Source organism: Ochotona curzoniae, unplaced genomic scaffold, assembly GCF_017591425.1.
Source record: "Ochotona curzoniae isolate NIBS_2020 unplaced genomic scaffold, NIBS_Ocur_1.0 contig_908, whole genome shotgun sequence".
NCBI lineage: Eukaryota > Metazoa > Chordata > Mammalia > Lagomorpha > Ochotonidae > Ochotona > Ochotona curzoniae.
In genome coordinates this window covers 4,420,017-4,442,045 of record NW_024466607.1, presented here as the reverse complement: position 1 = coordinate 4,442,045, position 22,029 = coordinate 4,420,017, and the positions used below count along the sequence as shown (strand labels likewise).

The following is a 22,029-nucleotide window of genomic DNA, read 5'->3' as shown; positions in this document are numbered from 1 at the left end:
GACAGCTGGCCAGGACGCTCTGGGGCACTCACCTTTACCCCTCCGGCACAGGCACTGTACTGGCAAGGCGACAGGCTGGCCCTTCAGCTGGAAGACCACCAAACAGCCCCTGAAGCCAGAGGGTGCCTGGTTTCTGGGCCCCTGCTCCCAGGCATGCTGGTGGTCACCAAGTCAGCCTTGTCCCCAGCCAGAGCTAGGTGGCTATCCGCAGAGAGTTCAGGAAGCTGGTAGGGGATCCCCACCACTTTTCCTGGGCCCAAGGAGGCTCAGCAATGAGAGGGCCGGGCAGAGGAACCCAAGTCGGGAACCACGTGGGGTGCTACTGGGGAGAACAATCGCCTTTGGCTCCAGGCCCGCCCAGACCCACGGCGACCAATAAAGTACGATCACTGGGACCAGTCACAGCCACCGCAGTGGAGGGTGTTTGTTAAAAAAAAAAAAAGAGAGAGAGAGAGACAAAAAGGTTACAGTCTCCTACAAGCACAGAGTTTAAATTTCAGACTTTAAAAAAAATCCCGTCCCAGCCCAGGGGACTGAACGTGACAAGCTAGCCTGACCAGGCACGTGTAGCCTTTGGGCATGCCCACTGCTTCCTTGCCCAGCTAGCAAGCACACCACCCCCTCCCACACCTATCGCCCACCCCCAACTGGCTTCCCGCTGCTGCCGCTGCCATCGCCGCTGCCATCTGGGGAGGACTTCAGGACGCCTTCGCAGACACATGCAGACACAGGGAGTCTGAGAGGGAGGCCACGAGATTCAGCCACACAGCTTAAAACTGTTGAGAGAACCAAAAGGCAGTGAGTGGTGGTTATCCAGCTGTGCCGAGGGTCCTGCTGGGACGTCGCCAGCCAGCTGTGACTGCAGGACATCTGGCAGCATCTTCCCCTGTGAGCCGAGCTAGCCTTCTAACTGAGGCTCTCAGGAAAGGGCTTGGGCTGCTGAGGACCCAGTGGAAAGAGTCGGAGGCGGGCGCTTTGTGTCCAACCAGTACTGCCCAGTAGAGCCCTGAGTGATTTATACAACCTTGGAGTTTGTGGGCCAATGCCTGTGGCTGAACCCTGCTCCAAGCGAGCACTGCTTCTCACAACCCATGTTTAGAACATGAATCAGCTGCCAACCTTGAATTCGGGAGACTCCAGGCACAAACACGGCCTCAGAGTTCTCTTGAAAACTGGAAACTGAGGCCACCATGGGCACAGCTGTGCAGCATACACCAAGCCCATTCAGGTGAGGTACATACACCAAGCCCATCCAGCTCACGGCTCTTGCAGACTCTGCCTATCAGACCACCCTGCCACCACTGAGGCTACAGCCCCTGCCAGACACCCAGCTGCCGGCTGAGAGCTGGCAGACAGACAAAGCCACATGCTCTAGGTCCCAACAGACAAGGGTCCCTGGGAAGGCGACTTCATGTCCAGAACCCTAATCTCAGCAGCAAAATGGGGGTGACACCTGATCCAGAGACTGAGCGTTAAAGGCTTCCTTAGCTCTGAACCTGGAACAGCTCTATGTGTTCTGGGTAGCTCCACGCTAGACACGCAGCTGCCACTGGATGCCTTGTGGTGCAGGCCCAGGGTTCTGGTACCCTCATGCAGTGTCAACTCCTGTGGAAGGAACCTACTTACAACAGCTTCCTCATTACTCAGCTGAGGGGCGGGGACTGCCCGAGCCAGGCAGCCTGCAGTGGAGCGGGCTGCACGGGTGTTCACAGAGCATGCAGTGCGACAGTGACTGCAGCTACCATGTGTGCTGACCGCCGCCCCTCCCCCGGGCAGCGGGTGTAGTTTCCATTTTTAGACATGCATGCAGGCTCCTTCAGAGCCAGAGCCATATGCAGAGACAGGAGTATACTCCACGTTACCATCTAAGGCTCACAGTCAACTCGGAGCGGAACATGTCAACAAACCAAAAGGAAGGCAAGTCCCGAACATCTAAATAAAATAAAACCAGCTTCACCATGGGCTCCTCAGTGTAAACAAGTGCACTGCTCGCCTTCTGATTAGAAAGACACAAACAATCTAAGAAGGATCCAGAGGGCTAAGGCACTTTAGAAATGAAAAACAGGTCAAATAAATCAAAGATGCTGAAGTGTGTGCCATGATGAACTAAGGCAGAAGCTCCCGTGTGTTCTTCACTCACTTCTGGGGTCTGAACTGTCACAGCTGAGGCTCTGCGGGTCCCTCCTTACGAGACCTGGCTGGCGGTACACATCCCCAGCAACTGGAAACACCCCAGCAGGCTCCAAGAGGGGTCCCCGCAGCCCCTGGTGGACCTGCCACGCACCACACATTCTAGAGGCCACAGGGACGCCAACAGCTGCTGGAACAGGTTTGTGGTGGGTGCTAAAGTGCCCCTTCCCTGCCATCAGGAAATGAGGACACCCTGGCCTTACGTTCTTGAGGAACTCCTCCGCCACGATCCGTGCCCGGGCATTGACCGACAGCTTCATCTCACTAATCTCCTTGTCGATCTCCTCCATGAAGTGGATCACAAAGTCTACCAGCTTGTGCTTGTACATCTGCTCGGTGTGGAAGTTGGTGATCAGGAAGCTGATGTCATAGCCCTGGGGGAGAGGCAGCAGCATCGCAAGTCAGCACCAGGCAACCAGCCGCCAGTCGCCAAGTCCCCCACCTGCACGCTGCCAGAAGGCTGTGACCTGCTCCTGGGGCACACATCCTCTCAGCTCCGGGCGTGCGTTCTGCATCCCCGCCAGCAGAGCCTGCTGGGACACTGCAGCTGGAAGGCTTCACTGGGAAGACTATGGCCCAAACAGCTTTGTGGTCAGCGTCGGTCAATGACGCAAGGGATCTGTAATCTTGTTATGGAGGCAGCTACTCCTGTAGCAGAATGTGTGGTCCAGACAGAGTCCGTGAGAGGTTGGATCTGGTATCTTTTATTATTTGGGCAAAGCACTGTGTATGAGTAACTGTGTCTGTTCAGGGTCATTCCTGACATTAAATCCAAGACCAGAGAGAGAAGCTGGCACACGGCCAGCTCACACCAAGTCTGGGACGGCATCGGCTCAGGCACTGAGAACAAATAGTGTAAGCTGACCTGGCAGGCAGTCGGAGGGGAATCCCAGCACATAAGCTGGCAGCAAGTCACCAGTGTCAACCGGGGCCCTGAGCAGCCACAACAGAATTGGTGGCACATCTTAGTAAGGAGTTCGACTGCACCACATTCTTTCTGCCCGGAGGAGCAGCCCCTCTCCCTTGTGGGGCCGTTTCCAGTGGAGGCAGACTCTACTCCCCAAGCTGAGCCCTGTGCTCAGCTCTGGCAGCCAGGAGACCAGTTCTAGAACAGTGACAGAACCCAAGGTCCTGCCAACACTGGGGTCATGGGCCCTCACCTCCACTGGTTTCCTTCGAAGGATAAAGAAGTTCTCTGCCCGCATCATCATGAAGCGCATGAACTTGTGACACAGAATCTTCTCTATTTCATCAGCCTGGTGAGAGAACACAGGAGTAGCAGGGTCCCTACAGCTGACATCCCGGGTCAGCAAACTCACAACCTGGGCTCGCCAGGAGCAGTGATGGCTGTGCTGGGAGCTCTCGGCCATCCCGACAGGAAGGCTGAGGGCAGGGTCTCGCCCCACGTGTGGAGGCACTACCTCAGTCTTGGCACACCCACTGCACAGGCCAGCTCCAGTGACACAGCCCTCAGCCACCCACATTCCATGCCACTCCTTCCGTGAGCGACCAGGACCACCTGGGGTATCCGCAACAAACGTGCAACAAGCCCCACAGCTTCTGCTTTTGAATTCTGTATACCTGAAGGGAGAATTTTGCCCACCACTTGTTACTTTGGGGCTTTAACAATGAAAGCAGACTTCAGGCTTAGGGCTCCCCACAGACAACAGTATCTAGTCTGAGCTAAGACGCCCTGTTTTGCTCTCACTCCGTCTCTAGTTCCCTTCTCCAACAGCAGGTAAGTATCTTTCCCATTTAAGGTATAAAATCGCAAACAAATTTGAGTAAAAGGAAGTAATTCCATTTTTTAACATCTACCAGATAAGCCACCCTTTGGAGGATACACAGGGTCGTGGGAAAGCAGCAGTGCCGAAGCAAACCCCGCATCTCAGTCTGAGACTCTCATAATCCAATCATTCACAGTGTGGCTATCTTCCCCAACCACATGTTCTCTCTGTTCCTAAGCTGCAGCTCTGCAAGGCAACACCGAACCAGCCCCAGTCCTGGATACCGCCGGTCCTGCTTCTAGCCTAGTGCGAGCCCCTCGAGATGGCACTGGAGTCCCCTTTTACCCTACTGACCATTCAGTCTGGTAGACCACCTGCTGAATACATTCTAGGAAGCAGAGTGTGGAATTCCTGCACCCCCAAATCAGGAATGTGGGGACGCCTGCTGGACAGGTAGCCTCACCTGTTTGACAGCAATGCTGACCCGGACAGAATTGATGGAGCCCTCGATGAGCACCTTCTCCTTCTCATTCCTGCTGATGGTGACAGGCTGCAACAGCAGCTCCTTGCTACTCCTGCAAACACAGTCGCAGGGGGACACAACACTTAGGGCATTCTAGGATCGTGGAGATCACCATGGCCAAAAAACACCAGCAGGCAGGGCTGTAGGCCAGTGAGCATGTTCCACGGCAGGCAGTGCCCAAGCCCTGCGTCGGGACGAAAAGACCTCGAAGTGCAGCCTTGCCTGCCATCGTCCTTGCCAAGCTGCCCTGCCGAATCTTAATTTTGATTCCTATCCCACTGGCAACAACTGAGAGATCAAAAAGGGTCAAGTGTCTGACAGTGTGCTGTCATATTCTGTGTACTTGACAAGAGTGAGCTGATTTTAACAACTGAAGACCACAAACCCCAAGCGAAGCCTTGGGAGATGAGGGTGGCATCTGCCCACAGTGGTCTCCTTTAACCACCAATCCAGAAGGTTTGCCGACTCACCACTGGCACCTCAGTCAGTTTAGGACAGTGGACGTCTCTGCACCTCCAGAGACTTGCTGTGGGATCTAAGCACACGGTGTGAGCTGCTACCACCAGGAAATGCCCGCATTTGGCCCAATGGTTGAGATGCTGGTTAAGACACCACCAACCCACACAGGGGTTACAATCCCAGCTCTGGCTCCCAATCTAGCTTCCTGCTTCTGCAGACCCTGAGTGGGAGGCTGGTGATGGATGACTCAAGTATGAGGATCTATGCTACCCATGTGAGAGACTAGCTGGCATTCTGGGCTCTTGGCTTCCGCCTGTCCTTGTCCTAACATTGGCATGGGGGATAAACTGGCAGATGGAAAATCTTGGTCTGCCTCTGTCTTGGTCTCCTCCATTTTACTCTGCTTTTCAAAAGAAACATAATACCTATGTACTTAAAAAATATATTTTTTTCCAAGGACTTTCTGGAATACTATGAAAGAGAGTTCATACTGGAAAAAAAAAAAAATTCTTGATCCTTAAATTAGAAAAGTATGCAGGGGCCTGGTACAGTAGCCTAGTGACTAAAGTCCTTGCCTTGCGCACGCCGGTATCCCACATGGGCACCAGTTCTAATCCTGGCTAATTCACTTCCCATTCCGCTCCCTGCTTGTGGCCTGGAAAAGCAGTAGAGAATGGTCCAAGGCCTTGACACTCTGCCCCCCCTTGGGAGACCCAAAAGAAGCTCCTGGCTCCTGGCTAGCTCAGCTCTGGCTGTTGTGGCCACTTAGGGAGTGAATCAACTACGGAAAATCTTCCTGTTTCTCCTCTGTATGTCTGACTTTCCAACAAAATAAATAAATCTCTAAAAGACAAAAAAAAAGTAAAATATGCAGATACTGACAGTATGGCATGCTAGTAAAGCCCTCACCTGCAATGCTAGCATCCTGTATGGGCACCTGTTCATCTCCCGTTGCCCCACTTCCTTTCTAGCTTCATATTAACATGCATGCAAAAACAACAGAGATGACCCAACTACCTGGGCCCCTGCACCCGTGTGGGAAACCAGGAAGAAGCTCCTGGCTCCTGGCTTTGGATCAGCACAGGATCTGGCTGTTGCAGCCACTTGGGGACTAAACAAGCAGATGGAAAGTTCTCCATCTCTCCTGCTCTGTGTAACTCTACTTTCCTTCCTTTTTAAGAAACATTTATTTGGGCCCAGCACGGCGACGCAAGTGGTTAAGGTCCTCACCTTGCACGCCCGGATCCCATATGGGCACCGGTTCTAATCCTGGCAACTCCGCTTCCCATCCAGCTTCCTGCCTGTGGCCCAGGAGAGCCGTCGAGGAAGGCCCAGAGCTTTGGGACCCTGCACCCACGTGGGAGACCCGGAAGAGGCTCCTGGCTTCGGATTGGCATAATATCAGCCGTTGCGCTCACTTGGGGAGTGAATCATCGGATGGAAGATCTTCCTCTCTGTCTCTCCTCTCTGTATATCCACCTTTCCAATAAAAATAAAATAAATCTTGGGCCCGGCGCGGTGGCACAGTGGTTAAGGTCCTCGCCTTGCACGCCCTGGATCCCATATGGGCGACGGTTCTAATCCCGGTGGCCCCACTTCCCATCCAGCTCCCTGCCTGTGGCCCGGGAAAGCAGTCGAGGACGGCCCAAGGCTTTGGGACCCTGCACCTGCGTGGGAGACCCGGAAGACGCTCCTGGCTTCGGATCAGCATAGCATTGACCATTGCGCTCACTTGGGGAGTGAATAATCAGACGGAAGATCTTCCTCTCTGTCTCTTCTCTATGTATATCTGCCTTTCCAATAAAAATTAAATAAATCTTTAAAAAAAAATAAATCTTAAAAAAAAAAGAAACATTTATTTTTACTGGAAAAGGAAATTTACAGAGAGGAGGCACAGAGAGAAAGAGGCACAGAGAGAAAGAGACACCGAGAGAAAGATCTTCCATCTGCCGGTTCACTTCCCAAGTGGCTGCAATGGCCAGAGCTGAGCTGAGCTAATCTGGAGCCAGGAGCTTCTTCCATGTGTCTGGCCTGCAGGTGCAGGGTCCCAAGGCCCTGGGTCTTCCTCGACTGCTTTCTTAGGCCACAAGCAGGGAGCTGAATGGGAAATAGAGAAGCTGAGGCAGGAACTGGCACCCATTTGGGATCCCAGACATGCAAGGTAAGGATTTAGGCACTGAGCCATCACACAGTCCCCTAACTTTCTTTTTTTTTTTCCTTCTCTCACAGGTAACTTTACTAAGTTTGATTTCATTCCCTATAGGCACACACTCCCATTCCCATTATTTTTCTTCAAACTCTTTTCTTAGGTTCATTTGTGAACTGCTTTAAGGTGTGAATAAAGTTAGACTTTCAATTTCTGCAGACAGGAAGACTGCACCAAAAGGCTTTAACGTATTTCTTTTACTGATGTACTTTAACAATACATGCATAGTCATTTTTTTAAATCATCATTTTAATTTTTTTCAGCAGTTTATGCTATCAGTTGGTAGAAATTAAACAAGAAAAGGAAGACACAGCAAAGCAAGAAGCTATACCCAAAAGAGCCAGAGCAAAAGAATTCCATAAGGTGAGCAAGAGCCCAGGTCCAGCCAGACCCTGCCCAATTCCAGTGTTAGAAAACAGCTATCATACAACTGCTACATTTAATCTTCATTCTTCCTACAGAAATTTCAAGTCAAAAAACACCTGACGACTCCTATAAACCAGTGTAAAGTTTATTTAAAGTTAAAAAAACTTTCATTAAAAAATTTTTATTCAAGTTCCCCATGTTGCAATTCCTTCATCGTACATTGTAAAAGATAAATAAACAAAATAAATAAAGTCCTCGTCTTGAATGTACCAGGATCCCAAATGGTCGCCGGTTTTAATCCCAGCAGCCCCACTTCCCATCCAGCTCCCTGCTTGTGGCCTGGGAAAGCAGCTGAGGACGGCCCAGGGCCTTGGGACCCTGCACCCGTGGAAGATGGATGTTCCTGGCTCCTGGCTTCAGATTGGCACAGCACCGGCTGTTGTGGCCGCTTGGGGAGTGAATCATCGGTTGGACGATCTTCCTCTCTGTCTCTCCTCCTCTCTGTATATCAATTCCAAGCAATTTACTCTCAAGTCTTTAGAGCCAAGGGGCTCCCCCAATTCTTACGGTCTCACATAATGAATGACTAACTCTACTTTTCAAATGAATCAATCTTACATGGGATCCCAGCACTTGGGAGGTGGAGGATTATCCAGTTGAGATATAGTATCAGGCCCCCCAAATAAATAATTTTTTAAATGTCATTAATCAAATTCTCACACCTGATCCTAAGCTACCAGTGCCTCTGACGGCACCTCAGGAAACTGCCCACAGCCCAAGATATCCTGCAATCCGGCTCCAGGGAACTTCTCCCCAGAGCTCCGTCCCACCAACCCACTGACCCCATTTCCCCAACTCTGATCAGGTCCAGCTATTTTGACAATTCCAGACCCAGGCTCCCCAGAGCAGGGCACTAAACCCCTTACCCATCCCCATGCATTACTACCTGACTTCCACCTCAGGCTTGTTGTGTCGTTCCACCACCTGGGAAGAGAAATTCTCCAGGCAGAGAGCAGCCTGCAGCGTGGCCCGCACGGCACTCAGGTAGGGGCGAAGCGTGGCAGTCTGCAGGAAAAGGCCCGAGGGCAAGATCAGAATCCATCACCGAATGTACACACACACACCCCTGGAGCTGCCTGGCCCCCATCCACCACACAGAACAGACCCGACCAGAGGAGGCCTTCGAGATGCCTTCTGGTCCCACTCTAGCCTGGTGACTGCCACTTGCAGATGTGGGAGAGGGTGCTACGGACATCAAGAAGCGTGAAGGGGCCATTCTCCCAGTGGATCAGCCTGAGGCACCACAGAGAAGGCTGCAGCCCTACACAGCCCCGAGGCTGACACCCACAAGCTGCACTAAGTCAGCAAGGATATAGGCGCTGGTGTGCCACCACCCCCCCCCCCCCACCGGGTAGGGGGCAGAGATGACAGCTGTGACCTGAAACCAAGGGTGAAAAAACTGCACAGCCTCTCTTCCAGCAGGAGACACTGGCTTGACCAGACACCGAAACAGGACCAGGCCAATCAGGCCCTGAGGAAAAAAGCAAAGACCTCCTACTGCGCACTGCAGCCAGTGCCTGGGGGTAGCCAAGTTCTCCCTCAGTGCCAGGGGAGGCAGGGGCTTGCACGCCTGCAGCCATGGGCTCGTGTCTCTGCGCCCCAACCATCACACACATCTTCCTCACACGGACCCTGCCTAACTTCCCCTTTGTGACAAGGAAGAGAACTCAGCCATCTCAGTGCACGGCTCTCCTCCGGATAGTGAGTCTTCGTTTTGGCAGATTACGTGTGTCTAGCCGCAGCCCACTGGCCACAGCTGGCTCAGCACCCAACCGTGTTCAGTAGGATGCCTGAATGAATGGACAGGCGACAGATGCAACTGAGGTTACAATAGCACAAAAGGCACTGTGGGCTGCTGAATGAGACACATCCTAGGTTGAGCACGGGTTGCACTCTGTTCTGGGTGTGGGAAGGCCCCATCACTGGGGCTTTCTTCGGAGGAAGTGACAGAACTGCGGCTGCCCTAAGGGTCAGAGAATGGAGGGAGGCCCAAGTGAGGTAGCCGGCGGAAGGGAGGCTCTTCAAAGAGCCCTGGACAGTGGCTGGGGACGCGACTGGCTCTGGAGGGAGATGGTGCAGGGGGCAGCTGCCACAATTTCCAAGAAACTGTCCACCCAGCGGAGGGGGAACAAATGAAAACAAGTAGTGACACATGTAAGTGAACTCTAATCCCAGGAACAAGGACAAGCCAAGAGGTGCTCTGCAACCGGAAGACAGGGGACACTGCCAAGGGCCGGGCTAACTTGGTGGGGTAGCTCCATCTCCGCAGCAGTAACGGGGCAATGTTTGTCAGCTTCCATCAGCACGAAGGGGGACTTTGGGGGGGGGGGTGGCCTGTTCCATGACACCTGCCTTCTCACAAAGATATCTACTTCACTAAACCTGAAGCTCATTCTCGCCCAGGAAAAAAATGTTCAATCTTCTAGCTGAGGTAGGAAGACGCAAAATGAGCCAAGACAGAGAAGCCAGGAATGAGGGGAGCCTTGAACCCCAGCCCAACTTCAAGGTGTCCACTGAACCCTGCTAAGAGACCTGGGGAGGCGGACCGAGCCCTCACCGGGCACAGGTGGTCCAAGCAGAGGGGGAGCAGGGACGCCCCATCCATCAACGGAGGGCCGGATAGCCGGGCCCCGGGGGAGGCGAAAGAGACAGGGAAAGGGCAAGGCTGGAGAGACGAGGAAACGGGGGAGCCCGCCGGACCCCGCACACCACGGGCAAGCCCCGCTCCTTCAAAGCGGGGTCGCGAGGCCGCCAGCGTACCCCGCAGGGCTCCCCCCGCGCTAGGCCCACTTCCGGCTTCCTCCATGACCCAAGACGACCCCCAGCCGCCTCCGTAGCCCGTCCGCCAGGCCGCCCCCCACCAGCGGGTCTCTCCTACTCGCCCCTTCCTCACCCGGGCCCCCGCCCCTCCCTCCCTCTGTCACCCTCTTCGGGTCCCCAACATCCCCGGCACCCCGCAGCTGCAGGCCATCCGCAGCAGAGCTATGTCTCCCCCCAGACCCACAGGCGTGAGGCACAAAAAGGGGGTCCCCGGCCGGGGGCCCGAGTCCCTCACCATCGCGGGCGCTGGCTGGGCCGGAAAGCGGAAGTACGGAAGTGGCCAGCCCCGCGACGACGCCTGCCCTTTCTCCAGCAGCGCAGCCGCAGTCCCCGCCAGGACTTCCGGACGATACCATCATGCTCCTGAAGGGGGAAGGGAGGAAAAATCTGAGGGACATTGGTATCTTCAAGGCGTTCTTTTCCGCTAGGATCGTCTTGGTGTTTTCAAACTGTCGAAGTTACCGCTGTCTGTACAAGCTCCTCACACCATCTGTTTGACTGCCGCGGATGCCTTCACCTTTTCTCTTCGCCTCTGCTACAGCGTCCCCCCGGACAGACGATGGTACAGGCCGACCTCAGGCTGGGCACCAAATTAGGCCAAGCCGAGGCGGAGGAGGCCCACGCTGCTTCCGGCCGTGCGCCCCCATCCTGCCTCCGGGCCCCTCCCACCTGCCGCCCCGGGGCTTGGCGGGGCCCGACTGCGGCTCCCCGGTCCCGGACGCCGGGCCCCGCCCCCGCCGGCCGCGCTCCAGGCAGCTCCGAGGCCCGCACCCCACGCCCGCCCCCGAGTCCCCCGCAGCAGGCGGCCAGCACAGCCAGTTCCGGGGCGGTTGCTCCGAGCCCGGGCGAGGAGGGGGGGTTTGCAGTGAGGAGCTCGTGGGGGGCAGAGGCGGCCCTAGGGGGTTCGTGGAGCACAAGGGGCCTTCGAGGCGGGGCGCTGGGGCGACCCGCGGGTGGAGCTAGCCAGTAGGCAGTCCGGGCACCAATCTGGGCTCTGGTCGGGATTCGTCTCTTAATCCTCACAGCACCCCAGGGAGGTAGGTACTGCTGTTAGCCCCTGGCAGGGGTTCAGAATTTGGGGGGGGAGGATGGAGGAGGGAAACGATTTCTTTTTGTGGCCCCATGTTCCAGACAAGGAAGACTGAGTCTAGGGACCCCTCAAGTAGATGATGGCTTGAACCCTGGGCGTGTGTATGGCTGCCCACCTACTCTTGGAGACAGAAGGGGAGAAGGTGGAGTCTGGGGGGCAGCATTCAGAGAGGGGCTGGAACATTGAGGCAGCGGGCAGGTTAGGGAGGCAACAGGAGGCTGTGCTGTGGTGGTTACACCACCTGCACTTTGCTGTGGTTTGTTTTGTTTTGAGATATATTTACATGAAAGGAAAAGTTAGACCAGTCTTCCCATCGGCTAGTTGTCCCAGTGGCCATGGTAGCTGTGGCTGGGTCAGGACAAAACTAGAAGAGTTTCTCCCACGTGGGTTCAGGGGTCCTGGCAGTTGGGCCATCATCCACCACTTTCCCAGGTGCATTAAGAGGCAGCTGGATGGGAAGTGGAGCAGCTGGGAGTCCCAAACAGTGTCCACATGGGATGCAGGCAGCTGCTTAACACACTACACCACATTGTCGGCTTCTCTCTGTTTTTTGTTGTTATTCTGTCTTCCACCCACTGATTCTGTCATTCCCCAAGTGCCTGTGACAGGTCGAAGCTAAAAACCCCATCTGAGTCTCCCACGTGGGTGGCAGTCCCCAGTCCCCTGCTACCTCCCCAGTCACGTGAGCAGTAAGCAGGATTAGAAGCGGTGCATCAGGACTTGAACCAGGCACTCCCGTCTGCTGCTCCAGGTAGCTGCTGGACCACTGTGCCACTGTCCCGCCCCAGCTGGGCACCTGAAACACTGGCATCCCATATGGGAGCTGATTCATGTCCCGGCTGCTCCACTTCCCATCCAGCACCTTGCTTGTGGCCTGGGAAAGCAGTAGAAGATGGCCTTTCGAAGCCTTGGGAGCCTGCCTCCACGTAGGAGACCTAGAAGAGATCCTGGCTTTGGATCAGCTCAGCTCCAGCCACTGCGGCCATTTGGGGAGTGAGCCAGCAGCTGGAGGATCTCTGCTTCATTCTGTACATCTGCCTTTCCAATAAAATAAATCTAAAAAAAAGAAGAAAGGTCCAGTGGTTCTTGCTCCTGGGCATAAGACGGTAGGCTGCCCTGGGCCCCTCTGGGTGCACTGTGGGTGCTCGTCAAGCCCAGCTGTTCCTGGCTGTAAAGAGCTGTGAGGTGTCTTCTAGCCTGTTCGTCCTCCACCCATGGCTCACTCCTCCACAGCTCCGCAGGCTCCCGCACCCCGGGCCATGAGCGAGCTGAAGGACTGCCCCCTGCAGTTCCACGACTTCAAGTCCGTGGACCACCTAAAGGTCTGCCCACGCTACACGGCTGTGCTGGCCCGCTCTGAGGACGATGGCATTGGCATTGAGGAGCTGGACACACTGCAGCTGGAGCTGGAGACGCTGCTCTCCTCTGCCAGCCGGCGCCTGCGCGTGCTCGAGGCCGAAACCCAGGTGATGGCCCACAGGGGGCTGCTGGTGGGCTCTGGGCCGGGGTGTCGGGTAAGGCCCCGGGTTAGGGAGCCCTACGCCAGGCTCATGGGACGTGAAATGCCCTTGCCCTGCTGCAGATCCTCACAGACTGGCAGGATAAGAAAGGTGACCGGCGATTCCTGAAGCTGGGCCGGGAGCATGAGCTTGGCGCACCCCCCAAGCACGGCAAGCCCAAGAAGCAGAAACTTGAAAGCAAGGCAGGGCATGGGCCTGGGCCCGGGCCCGGGCGGCCCAAGTCCAAAAACCTGCAGCCCAAGATCCAGGAGTACGAGTTCACTGACGACCCTGTCGACGTGCCCCGGATCCCCAAGAATGACGCCCCCAACAGGTTCTGGACAGAAAGGGAGGCGCTGGGGACGAGGGGTGCAGGGGCCAGGGCTCATGTGGGACCCCACTTGGGATCTCCTTCCCCTTGCAGGTTCTGGGCCTCGGTGGAGCCCTACTGCGCCGACATCACTAGTGAAGAGGTGCGCACGTTGGAGGAGCTCCTGAAACCACCAGAAGATGAAGCTGAACATTACAAGGTAGGACTCTGGACTCCGGCAACCCTCCTCGCTTTCCTCAGCCCCATTCCCAGGGCACCTGTTCCACACAGCAGCCTGCCAGGTGTGGGTCCTTGTGTGCCTTACCCACAGGCCAGCTGGCCCAGGCCAGCTCTGACCACATGTTGCCTCTGCCACGGTGCCTCTCTGGGTCACCTGGCAGGAGGCAGGTCTCCCCGCGACTGCCATATCACATATCTGAGCCAAACAGCAAACATCCGGAGGCAAATTAGGTGGTCATGTGCACATCCCACAGGGCTGCTTCCAGGCTGCCCTGCTGAAACAGACCCTGCCACCCACACCGAAGACCCCGGTGGAATTGTCAGCTTAGGCCTGGCCCAGCCCTAGCTGTAGCAGCTGTGCTTGCAGTCTTGCCGGAGAGGTACTCGAAAATTCAAGCAGTAAAGTGAGAAATTCCTCTCATATGCACATCTAACCCCCCAGTTCTCCCTGGACGGCGGTTGTAACCCAAGACAGTGTGTGTATGAGCACAGAGCCATGACCTGTGCCTTGACAGATTTTTCTGGATTGTCTTCTCTGTGTTCCTTTTTCACGTGTCTGTTGAGCTAGGAATAGTATGTCTCCTCCATCCCTCCGATGCCCGGCACTGGCCCTGACCAGGACTGCAGGCTGGCGAGACAGGCAAGCGAATGAGCAAGCGGCTCCGTGGCAGTACCAGGCGCACAGGGGAGCCGCATCCCTGCTCAGGGCCTGTGCTATCCTCCCACAGATCCCCCCGCTGGGCAAGCACTACTCCCAGCGCTGGGCCCAGGAGGACCTGCTAGAAGAACAGAAAGATGGGGCCAGGGCGGCGGCTGTTGCCGACAAGAAGAAAGGCCTCGTGGGGCCCCTGGCCGAGCTGGACACCAAAGGTAGGTCCTCAACCTGCCCGCTCCAGAACAACATGGAGTGCCCAGAATTCCACCCCATTGCCCTCTTGCTCTGCCCGCTGCAGATGTGGATGCCCTGCTGAAGAAGTCAGAGGCCCAGCACGAGCAGCCGGAAGACGGGTGCCCCTTCGGTGCCCTCACCCAGCGCCTGCTTCAGGCCCTGGTGGAGGTGAGCACCCCCGCCCCGAGCAGCCACCACTGCAGCCTGTGCTCTTCTGGAGCAGTGCCAAAGGGAGGCAGCTGTGCCCTGTCCCTCAGGGAGGGCTATCTCCAGGCAGCAGCAGGTGGGAGGGTGATGGGAGATTGCTGGCTCCTAAAGAGGCTCAGAGCCTGGAGGCACAAGCAGGTGAACAACTGCACCTTCCCCTCCGCTGCTGCGGCCTACCAGGAAAACATCATCTCCCCCATGGAGGACTCCCCCATTCCTGACATGTCTGGCAAAGAGTCAGGGGCTGATGGCGCAAGCACCTCTCCCCGCAACCAGAACAAGCCCTTTAGGTGAGTGTCCTGCCCCCAGCCACCCCAACACCCCACTCCACGGGACAGGGGGGGCCTCATGTCAGAGGTCCATGTGGTGAAGTAACTTGCAGCTGTTTGTCGTAAGAGGGAGCCATCCCAGCTGATGCACGGACAGGAAGCTAGGGCGACCCAGTCCAGATGGTGTGATCCATTCTTACCTCAGTTACACTTGTGTGCACGTGCGGGAAAGCCTGGCAGAACAGCGGCTCGGCGATGGGGCAGCCTGGATGGACTGCCGTCTGTGTCATGCAGCCTGGCGGTGTTGCAGGTTCCTCTCAGCCTTTGCACTGTGGATTCTGTCACTTGTGTTCACGCAGACCTAGTGTGGGTGTCTCCATAGATACAGAGTAAGAATTTTATTTATTTGGAAGACAGAGTTACAAAGATCTGGTTCACTCCCCAAAGGACCAGCACAAGGGCTGGGCCAGATCAAAGCCACAAGTCAGTTTTCTTCCGGGTCCCCACAGGGGTGCAGGGTCTCAAGCACGTGGCCATCCTCCCTGCTTTCCCAGGCATATCAGCAGGGAGCTGGATGGGAAGTGAAGCAGCTGGGTCTTGAACTGACTCCCTTATGGGCTGCCAGTGCTACACATGGCAGCTTTACTCACCTTGTCATGTGCTGGCCCTGTGTCTGTATTTTTGTATCTGGATACACAGAGAAAGGCGCCTGGGACAGACTCCTCCCCCAGGGCTGGCATCAGTGTCCTGGAGCCTGAGGGTCTTGTCCTCCCTCCCGCCCCCACCCCAGCGTGCCACATACCAAGTCCCTGGAGAGTCGCATCAAGGAGGAGCTGATTGCCCAGGGCCTCCTGGAGTCTGAGGACCGCCCCGCGGAGGACTCGGAGGATGAGGTCCTGGCCGAGCTGCGCAAACGGCAGGCTGAGCTGAAGGCCCTCAGTGCCCACAACCGCACCAAGAAGCATGACCTACTGAGGTAAGCGTGGAGGGGAGCTCATGCCAAGGAGGGGCCCCTGGGCCGCAGAGCAAAGCCGAGGTGTCATGCACCTGCAGTCACTCGACTGACTCGAGGGCCTCTAGATGAAGTTTACTGTCGTAGCCATCACCATGGGTGTGTTGCAGCCCGAGAGTGTCTGAACATGAGTGCTGGAAGCTCCCTGCTGGGTCAGTCCCAGTAACCCTGGCTGGATTTCTGACAGTTGTGGCTCCTCAGCAGAAAGCAGCCAGGGACTCAGTCCCAGTGCCTTCAGGACTGCACAAGGCATCTGGAGGGAACCACCCTCCTGCTGGGAGGCAGAAAGGCAAGGCAACCAGACAGGCTCCTCGCTGTGTCATCCTCGAATTCCCCTCTCTCAGCACCTGTTACGCTGGGGGCAGGAGGAGAGGCGGGAAAAGGGATGGGCCATCTGCAGGTACCGCCCGGCCAAGTACACAGGTGTGGAGGCACGTGCATGCGCAGTACCTGCGTGTGTCGGGACTGTAGCTGCCTGCTCTCGCACAGTCCCCCAGCCAGCCCTCAGGGAGCTGGAATTCTTCAGGTTCACTGAAAGCTACACACCCTGTGAAGAGCCGAGCTGAAGCTTGAGCCTGAGTCTGTGTTTCTTACAGTTCATGTTCCTTTCAGGGGTGAGAAGGGAAAAAAATAGATGAGAGGAGGTACCGAGGGGAGCGGGCAGAGAGAAGTATGGGCCATTGTTCATGTCCGAGCAGCAGGAAGCAGTCCAGGGCCTCCAGAGCGAGCTGTTGCTTCTTATCTGACAGCCGGGCACCAGGCCAAGCCCTAACCGCACCACTTCCCATCCAGCTGCCATGCATCTGGGAAGGTCATGGGAGATGGGCCATGTGCTTGTGCCCCTGCCCCCCACATGGGAGACCCAGATGGAGCTCTTGCTCCCAGTTTCTGCCTGGTCCATCCCTGGCTATTGTGGTCCCTGGGGAAGTAAACCAGCAGATGGAAGCTTGATCTAAAATGATAATGTGCAGAGAAGATGTACAGAAGTGGAGCTGGCAGCCACAACAAGTCTGTCTCACTGTGGAAGGGCGTTGGCCTTTCTTTTCTTTTTTAGAAAAGATTTCTTTGGAGCCTGGTGCAGTGGCCTAGCAGCTAAAGTTCTTGCCTTGAACGCGCCAGGATCCCGTATGGGCACCAGTTCTAATCCCGGCAGCCCTGCTTCCCATCCAGTTCCCTGCTTGTGGCCTGGGAAAGCAGTCCAGGACAGCCCAAGGCCTTGGGACCCTGCACTCACGTGTGGGAGACCTGGAAGAGACTCCGGGCTCCTGGTTTCAGATTGACTCAGTTCTGGCCAGTTCAGCAGCTTGGGGAGTGAATCAACAGACAGTTCTTCCTCTCTGTCTCTCCTCCTCTCTGTATATCTGCCTGTCCAATAAAAATAAGTTTTTTTTTTTTGAAAGAGATTTGTTTGTAAGAGTGACAGGAAGAGAAACAGAGACGTAGATCTTCCATATACTGGTTCACTCCGCAAGTGGCCACATGATCAGGGACTGCTATGGGCCAAAGCCAGCAGCCTAAAACCTCGTGAGGGTCACCCATCCTCCACTGCCTTCCCAGGGAGCTGGGTCTGAAGCAGGGGAGCCAGGACTGGAACCACCACTCCAAAATGGGGTGCTGTCACTGCAACTGATGACTTAGCCCATGGGAGCACAGTGCCAACCCTACTGTGAGATTGGGTTTTTTTCAGAGGGTTCTTCAATGGCACACTGGAGAGCAAGGGGTAGAGACTTCTTCATGCCCTCTCTCCTCACCATGCATGGTCCAGTTGAGTTACTCTTGGAAAGAAGATACAATAGTGCCCAGCACACAGTGCCATGGAACATGGATTATGACTTCTATTTTGGGTCATGAGCATATGATAGGCCCAGGTGTGCCAGTGTGGACAGTGTGTGGGCTTGGGCTGGCAGGGAAGGGGCTGGCCACAGCACATGGCTGCTGGTCCCCACAGGCTGGCCAAGGAGGAGGTGAGCCGCCAGGAGCTGAGGCAGCGGGTCCGCATGGCTGACAACGAGGTCATGGACGCCTTCCGCAAGATCATGGCCGCGCGGCAGAAGAAGCGGACCCCCACGAAGAAGGAGAAGGACCAGGCCTGGCGGACACTGAAGGAGCGGGAGAGCATCCTGAAGCTGCTGGATGGGTAACGCCCTACCACCTGCTGGGGCGTCTTCCTCCTTGGGAGTACTCTCAGGCGGCCACAGGCTCTACTGCCAGGACTCAGCCCTGCTGGGCTGGCCTCAGGCCCACTTCCTGTTTGGTCCCTGAAATGGGGCAGGGCATCTGTTCTGGTTCTTCTGCCTTCCCCTTCTCCCCTCCCTCTCTACCCTGACCCTCCCCACCTCTCCCACCCCAAAGACTTCTCCCTTGTGGTTTTGTAAAATGCAAATTTAAGGATAAAGCGACTGCTGTGGTTTTAAAAAAAAAAGAGACCCCCCCCCATCATTGAATGTGTTCCCTGTGGGGGGCAGGGTTCAGGGGTCACACATGGTAACTTTGGGCCCAGGGCTACTCTCTGTTCATGCAGGAATAACTGTGAGGATACGTGGGCTACAGGTTGCAGAAAGTATGTTGCCAAGGCCTGGTGGCCCTGGCAGGGTGCCCATCAAGGTTGGCCAATCTAACAGCTCAGCAGGGCCACCAGGAGTCAGGTGTTTCCACATGGCCTGCCCCAGGGTCAGCTGCCCTCCAGCTGTGGGGTGGCAGTGAGACACAGCATTCAGGGTCTAGTACTTCCTCATTTACAGTCAGAGCAGGAGAGAACAGGGGCTAAACCCTTTCCCACGTGCCCTGCTGCCTGAGCTGGAATCCATAGCCCACTCCTCAGCAATTGCAATGAGGCTCCTGCTGCAGGCTCCAACTCACCAGTGCATCCTGCCTCTCTAAGCCAGACCTGGGCGAGAGTGTGAAAACCAAGCAGCCATGCGTGGGGAGGGGTGGGGCTGGCCAGGCCTCCCACAAGCCCCCTTCCACTGCCAGGGCTAGGGAGCTGGGTCCCAGCCCCTTACCTGAAGCACTCTCTCCCCTCCCCCTTCTTCCCTACCTCAAGTTTTTCTATTCCCAGATTAGTCAGGGTTTAACAGGCAATTTATCGTGGGAAGGTTGAGGTCCAGGCAGTGGGGAGGGGAGTGGTCCCCTGGGGAAGTGACCTATGAACTAAGCTTCTTTATAGAAGCAGAGCCCCTCTCTCTAGGGGTACAAAGGCCCCTCCCCCTCACGTGGTTTTCTTGGGACTGGCAAGCCTGGGTGAAGGTCAGCTTAGCAAGGCTCAGTGCCGCCAACAGCTGTGATTGATTAAGGAGTGGGCAGGGGAGGCCACAACTGTACCAGAGGAGGAGAGGTTATCAGTGGTCAAGTCGGGGTCACATGTGGCCCACACAGGGTCTGTGTACCCTGCCTGAGAACAGAGTTGGCTTGCAGAAGCAGATGGAAAAGACGGCCAAGTCCTGAGGGTGTCGGGGGCCCTGCAAGTCCTGCTGAGCTCCCCTCACTTCAGGCCACAAGTGCTGCTTTATGGTTTGCAGTTAGTCACCTGCAACTCAGACATGGGTAACACAAGGTGATTTGGGGGCTGACGCTGTGACAAAATGGACTGTCACCGCCTACGGTGCGACGTTCTGTATGGGCACTAGTTTGAGACCCAGCTATGCCACTTCTGATCCAGCACCCTGCTCACAGCCTGGGAAAGCAGTGGAGAATGGCACAAGTGTTTGGGCCCTTGTACTTACATGGGAGACCTGGAAGATGCTCCTGACTCCTGGCTTCCGACCAGCCCAGCTCTAGCTATTGAGGCCATCTGGGGAGTGAACCACCAGATGGAAGACTTCTCTCACCCTCTTTCTGTAACTCTGCCTTTCAAAAAAAAGCATAAAAAAGTGGGTTTTAATGACAATCAAGGAAAACCTCCCTACAGAGGACAGCGTCAGCCCGCCCATGCCAGCTGTTGCACCAGCAGTTTTCCAGTGACGTCACCAGCTTGTTCAGGGGCGCTTCAAGCAGATGCAAGAGAAGCCAGTGCCAATAGCAGTGATGACCAAGCACTTGGCACACATCAGCCGAGGACCAGGCACCGTTCACGGTTCGTACCAACCCCTACTCACAGTGAAAAAAGCGCTGCGGAGCAAGCTGTGTCCCTTGCTTGATCAGGATTCAAACTTGCCTGTGCCACTTGCAGTCTGTTCACAACGGAACCTGCCCTGCTAATAGTCTGAGGACAGCAGCCCAGGGCCTGTGCAGCCCCGCAGGACGGTCCTGCATGCGAACCTCGGCCCTCCCTCGGCCTCTGTCAGGAGCGTTGTGGACAGAGAATTCCAGGAACAAAGACGATGTGGAGGAGGCGAGGCGGGGGCTGGCGTTCCAAAATTGGGAGGAACTGTGAGTGAGAGGGGGAGGTAGGGGCTATAAATGGAAGGGAGAACCTTCGAAGAGTGACGGGGACTGGCTCATTCGGGTCGGTTGGGGAACCTTTCCTTCCTCACCTCCTTTCTGCCAGGCTGTTACCACATATCCTGGACACTGCAGACATGGCCACGGTGAATGGCAGCACGCCCCGTCTGCAGGAACCAGTTGTCACTGCCCTGGAGCACCATGGTGACAGACTCTGAGCCTATCCCAGGGGCTCTCCCTTGTGGGGGTTGGGTGTGCTGTGTGTGAGAAGCTGGGGTCACCTGAGGAAGAGGAAATGTGTTCTAGGAACACAAGGCTCTGATTTAAACAGGAAACAAGGACTTTGGCCCCAGGAGGTGTCCCTAGTGCCCAAGATGACTGTTTTGTTTTTCCAAGGGTGGTGTTTAACCTCGTGGTGAGGCACCTGGCCTGGCTCCTGTACCTCCCCAGTGGAGAGGTTAGGCCTCTTCCCACAGCAGGTCCCCAGCCCGTGTGGGCTCCTCAGCACCCTGGGGACTAGAGTGCAGGTATCTGCTGCTGAAAGGGGCACAGAGGCTGGACCCCAGTCAGGCAACAGGTTCCGTCCCTGGCCTGGGGCTCTGGACCCCATGAAGATGGTGGGCATGCAGGATACAAGCTCGTGTGTGTCCTACCCTCATCCAGGTGCTCCACTGGCTCCTCCCCTCCCACTTGCCCTCTGTCTACTCATTCCAGCTTCCCTTTGGCACTTACTCAGTGCCCTGGCTGAGAGCTGCTGAGGAGGGCCGGGATACCGCTAGACGATCAGAACCCAAGGTGGCAGGTACTCAGCCTGCAGGGACCCCGGCAAGGCAAGGACTTCGGAAGCCTGCAGGGCCAGACAGGAAGCGGCTGGGCAGGGGCTGACATGCCAGACAAGGAGGTGTGAACAGCTGGCCTGCTTCAAGAGAGGTGGCAGCTCCAGTGTCACCTGAGCTCCAGGGGTGTGGCGGGGAGGGAGCTGGAAAGTAGGCGGCCGAGAGCAGGCCAGGCCAGGTCCCAGCATGGCTCGGCACTCCCCTGGACTCTGATGAGAATGCACATCCTCAGGCCCCATCAGAGTGAAACAGAAAGCTTGCGGGGGTCGGGGACACCAAGTCCTGTTTCATCCTCCACTTGAAGGCGTGTTGGCATTCTGCAATATTCTGGGGAGAAATAGTTTGTTTCCCTCTTTCAAGTTCAAGTGCCCTTTACTGTTTAAGACTCACCTACAGTCGGGGAGCCAGGAGCCAGGAGCGGCTTGTTAGCAGGACAGTATCATACCACCCTTCTGAATGACAGCGGACTCTCGGGCCAGAGAGGGCAATATGGAGGTGGGGACAACCACACCATCCAAAAAAACTGTGAGGGCAGGTGGAGTCTTCTCAACACAAGAGAAGAAAAGCAGAAGAGCAGCTATCAGCGAGATGAAAACGCACCCCAAGGCCTGACCAGCCTGCCCACAGTTCACAGAAAGGCCTTCAGAGAAATGCCTGGGAGACATGTGAATGAAAAAAGCAGGGTCGGGCCCGGCGCGGTGGCGCAAATGGTTAAGTCCTCGCCTTGCACGCCCGGGATCCCATATGGGCACCGGTTCTAATCCCGGCAGCCCCGCTTCCCTTCCAGCTCCCTGCCTGTGGCCCGGGAAAGCAGTCGAGGACGGCCCAAGGCTTTGGGACCCTGCACCCACGTGGGAGACCCGGAAGAGGCTCCTGGCTTCGGATCGGCATAGTATCGGCCCGTTGCGGCTCACTTGGGGAGTGAATCATCGGACGGAAGATCTTC

At 56.1% G+C, this 22,029-nt stretch overlaps 2 protein-coding genes across 3 annotated transcripts; one reads left to right on the top strand and one right to left on the bottom strand.

Annotated features, from left to right (window-relative positions):
* Positions 1–394: 394 nt before the first annotated feature.
* On the bottom strand, positions 395–10,689 carry ARPC4 (actin related protein 2/3 complex subunit 4). The gene is made up of 6 exons (XM_040995158.1): positions 10,587–10,689; positions 8,418–8,536; positions 4,381–4,492; positions 3,351–3,446; positions 2,394–2,564; positions 395–776 (listed from the first exon to the last, which is right to left on the bottom strand). Exons 1-6 carry the CDS (start codon positions 10,587–10,589, stop codon positions 771–773), a joined length of 507 nt encoding a protein of 168 aa, XP_040851092.1. The 5' UTR covers positions 10,590–10,689; the 3' UTR covers positions 395–770.
* Positions 10,690–11,105: 416 nt separating this feature from the next.
* TADA3 (transcriptional adaptor 3) lies at positions 11,106–18,435 on the top strand. Of its 2 annotated transcripts, XM_040995153.1 has the most exons (9): positions 11,106–11,388; positions 12,675–12,907; positions 13,024–13,274; positions 13,365–13,470; positions 14,219–14,360; positions 14,444–14,547; positions 14,767–14,876; positions 15,646–15,831; positions 17,816–18,433. In XM_040995153.1, the coding sequence occupies exons 2-9, from the start codon at positions 12,701–12,703 to the stop codon at positions 18,006–18,008; spliced, it is 1,299 nt and encodes a 432-aa protein (XP_040851087.1). In that variant the 5' UTR covers positions 11,106–11,388; positions 12,675–12,700; the 3' UTR covers positions 18,009–18,433. The 2 variants fall into 2 exon arrangements, with proteins under 2 accessions (XP_040851087.1, XP_040851088.1); XM_040995154.1 differs by lacking the exon at positions 15,646–15,831 and having other exon boundaries at positions 17,816–18,435.
* The last annotated feature ends 3,594 nt before the right edge of the window (positions 18,436–22,029 follow it).

Bases quoted from the DNA above. Each gene is read 5' to 3' on its own strand.
- ARPC4 (XM_040995158.1), bottom strand. The intron at 4,493-8,417 runs GTAGTAATGCAT...CTGTGTTTGCAG, and splicing joins AAGCCTGAGGTGGAAGTCAG to GAGTAGCAAGGAGCTGCTGT. The intron at 2,565-3,350 runs GTGAGGGCCCAT...CCTCTCCCCCAG, and splicing joins TTCGAAGGAAACCAGTGGAG to GGCTATGACATCAGCTTCCT.
- TADA3 (XM_040995153.1), top strand. From the start codon at position 12,701: ATGAGCGAGCTGAAGGACTGCCCCCTGCAGTTCCACGACTTCAAGTCC. The intron at 12,908-13,023 runs GTGATGGCCCAC...GCCCTGCTGCAG, and splicing joins TGCTCGAGGCCGAAACCCAG to ATCCTCACAGACTGGCAGGA. The intron at 14,548-14,766 runs GTGAGCACCCCC...GCGGCCTACCAG, and splicing joins TGCTTCAGGCCCTGGTGGAG to GAAAACATCATCTCCCCCAT.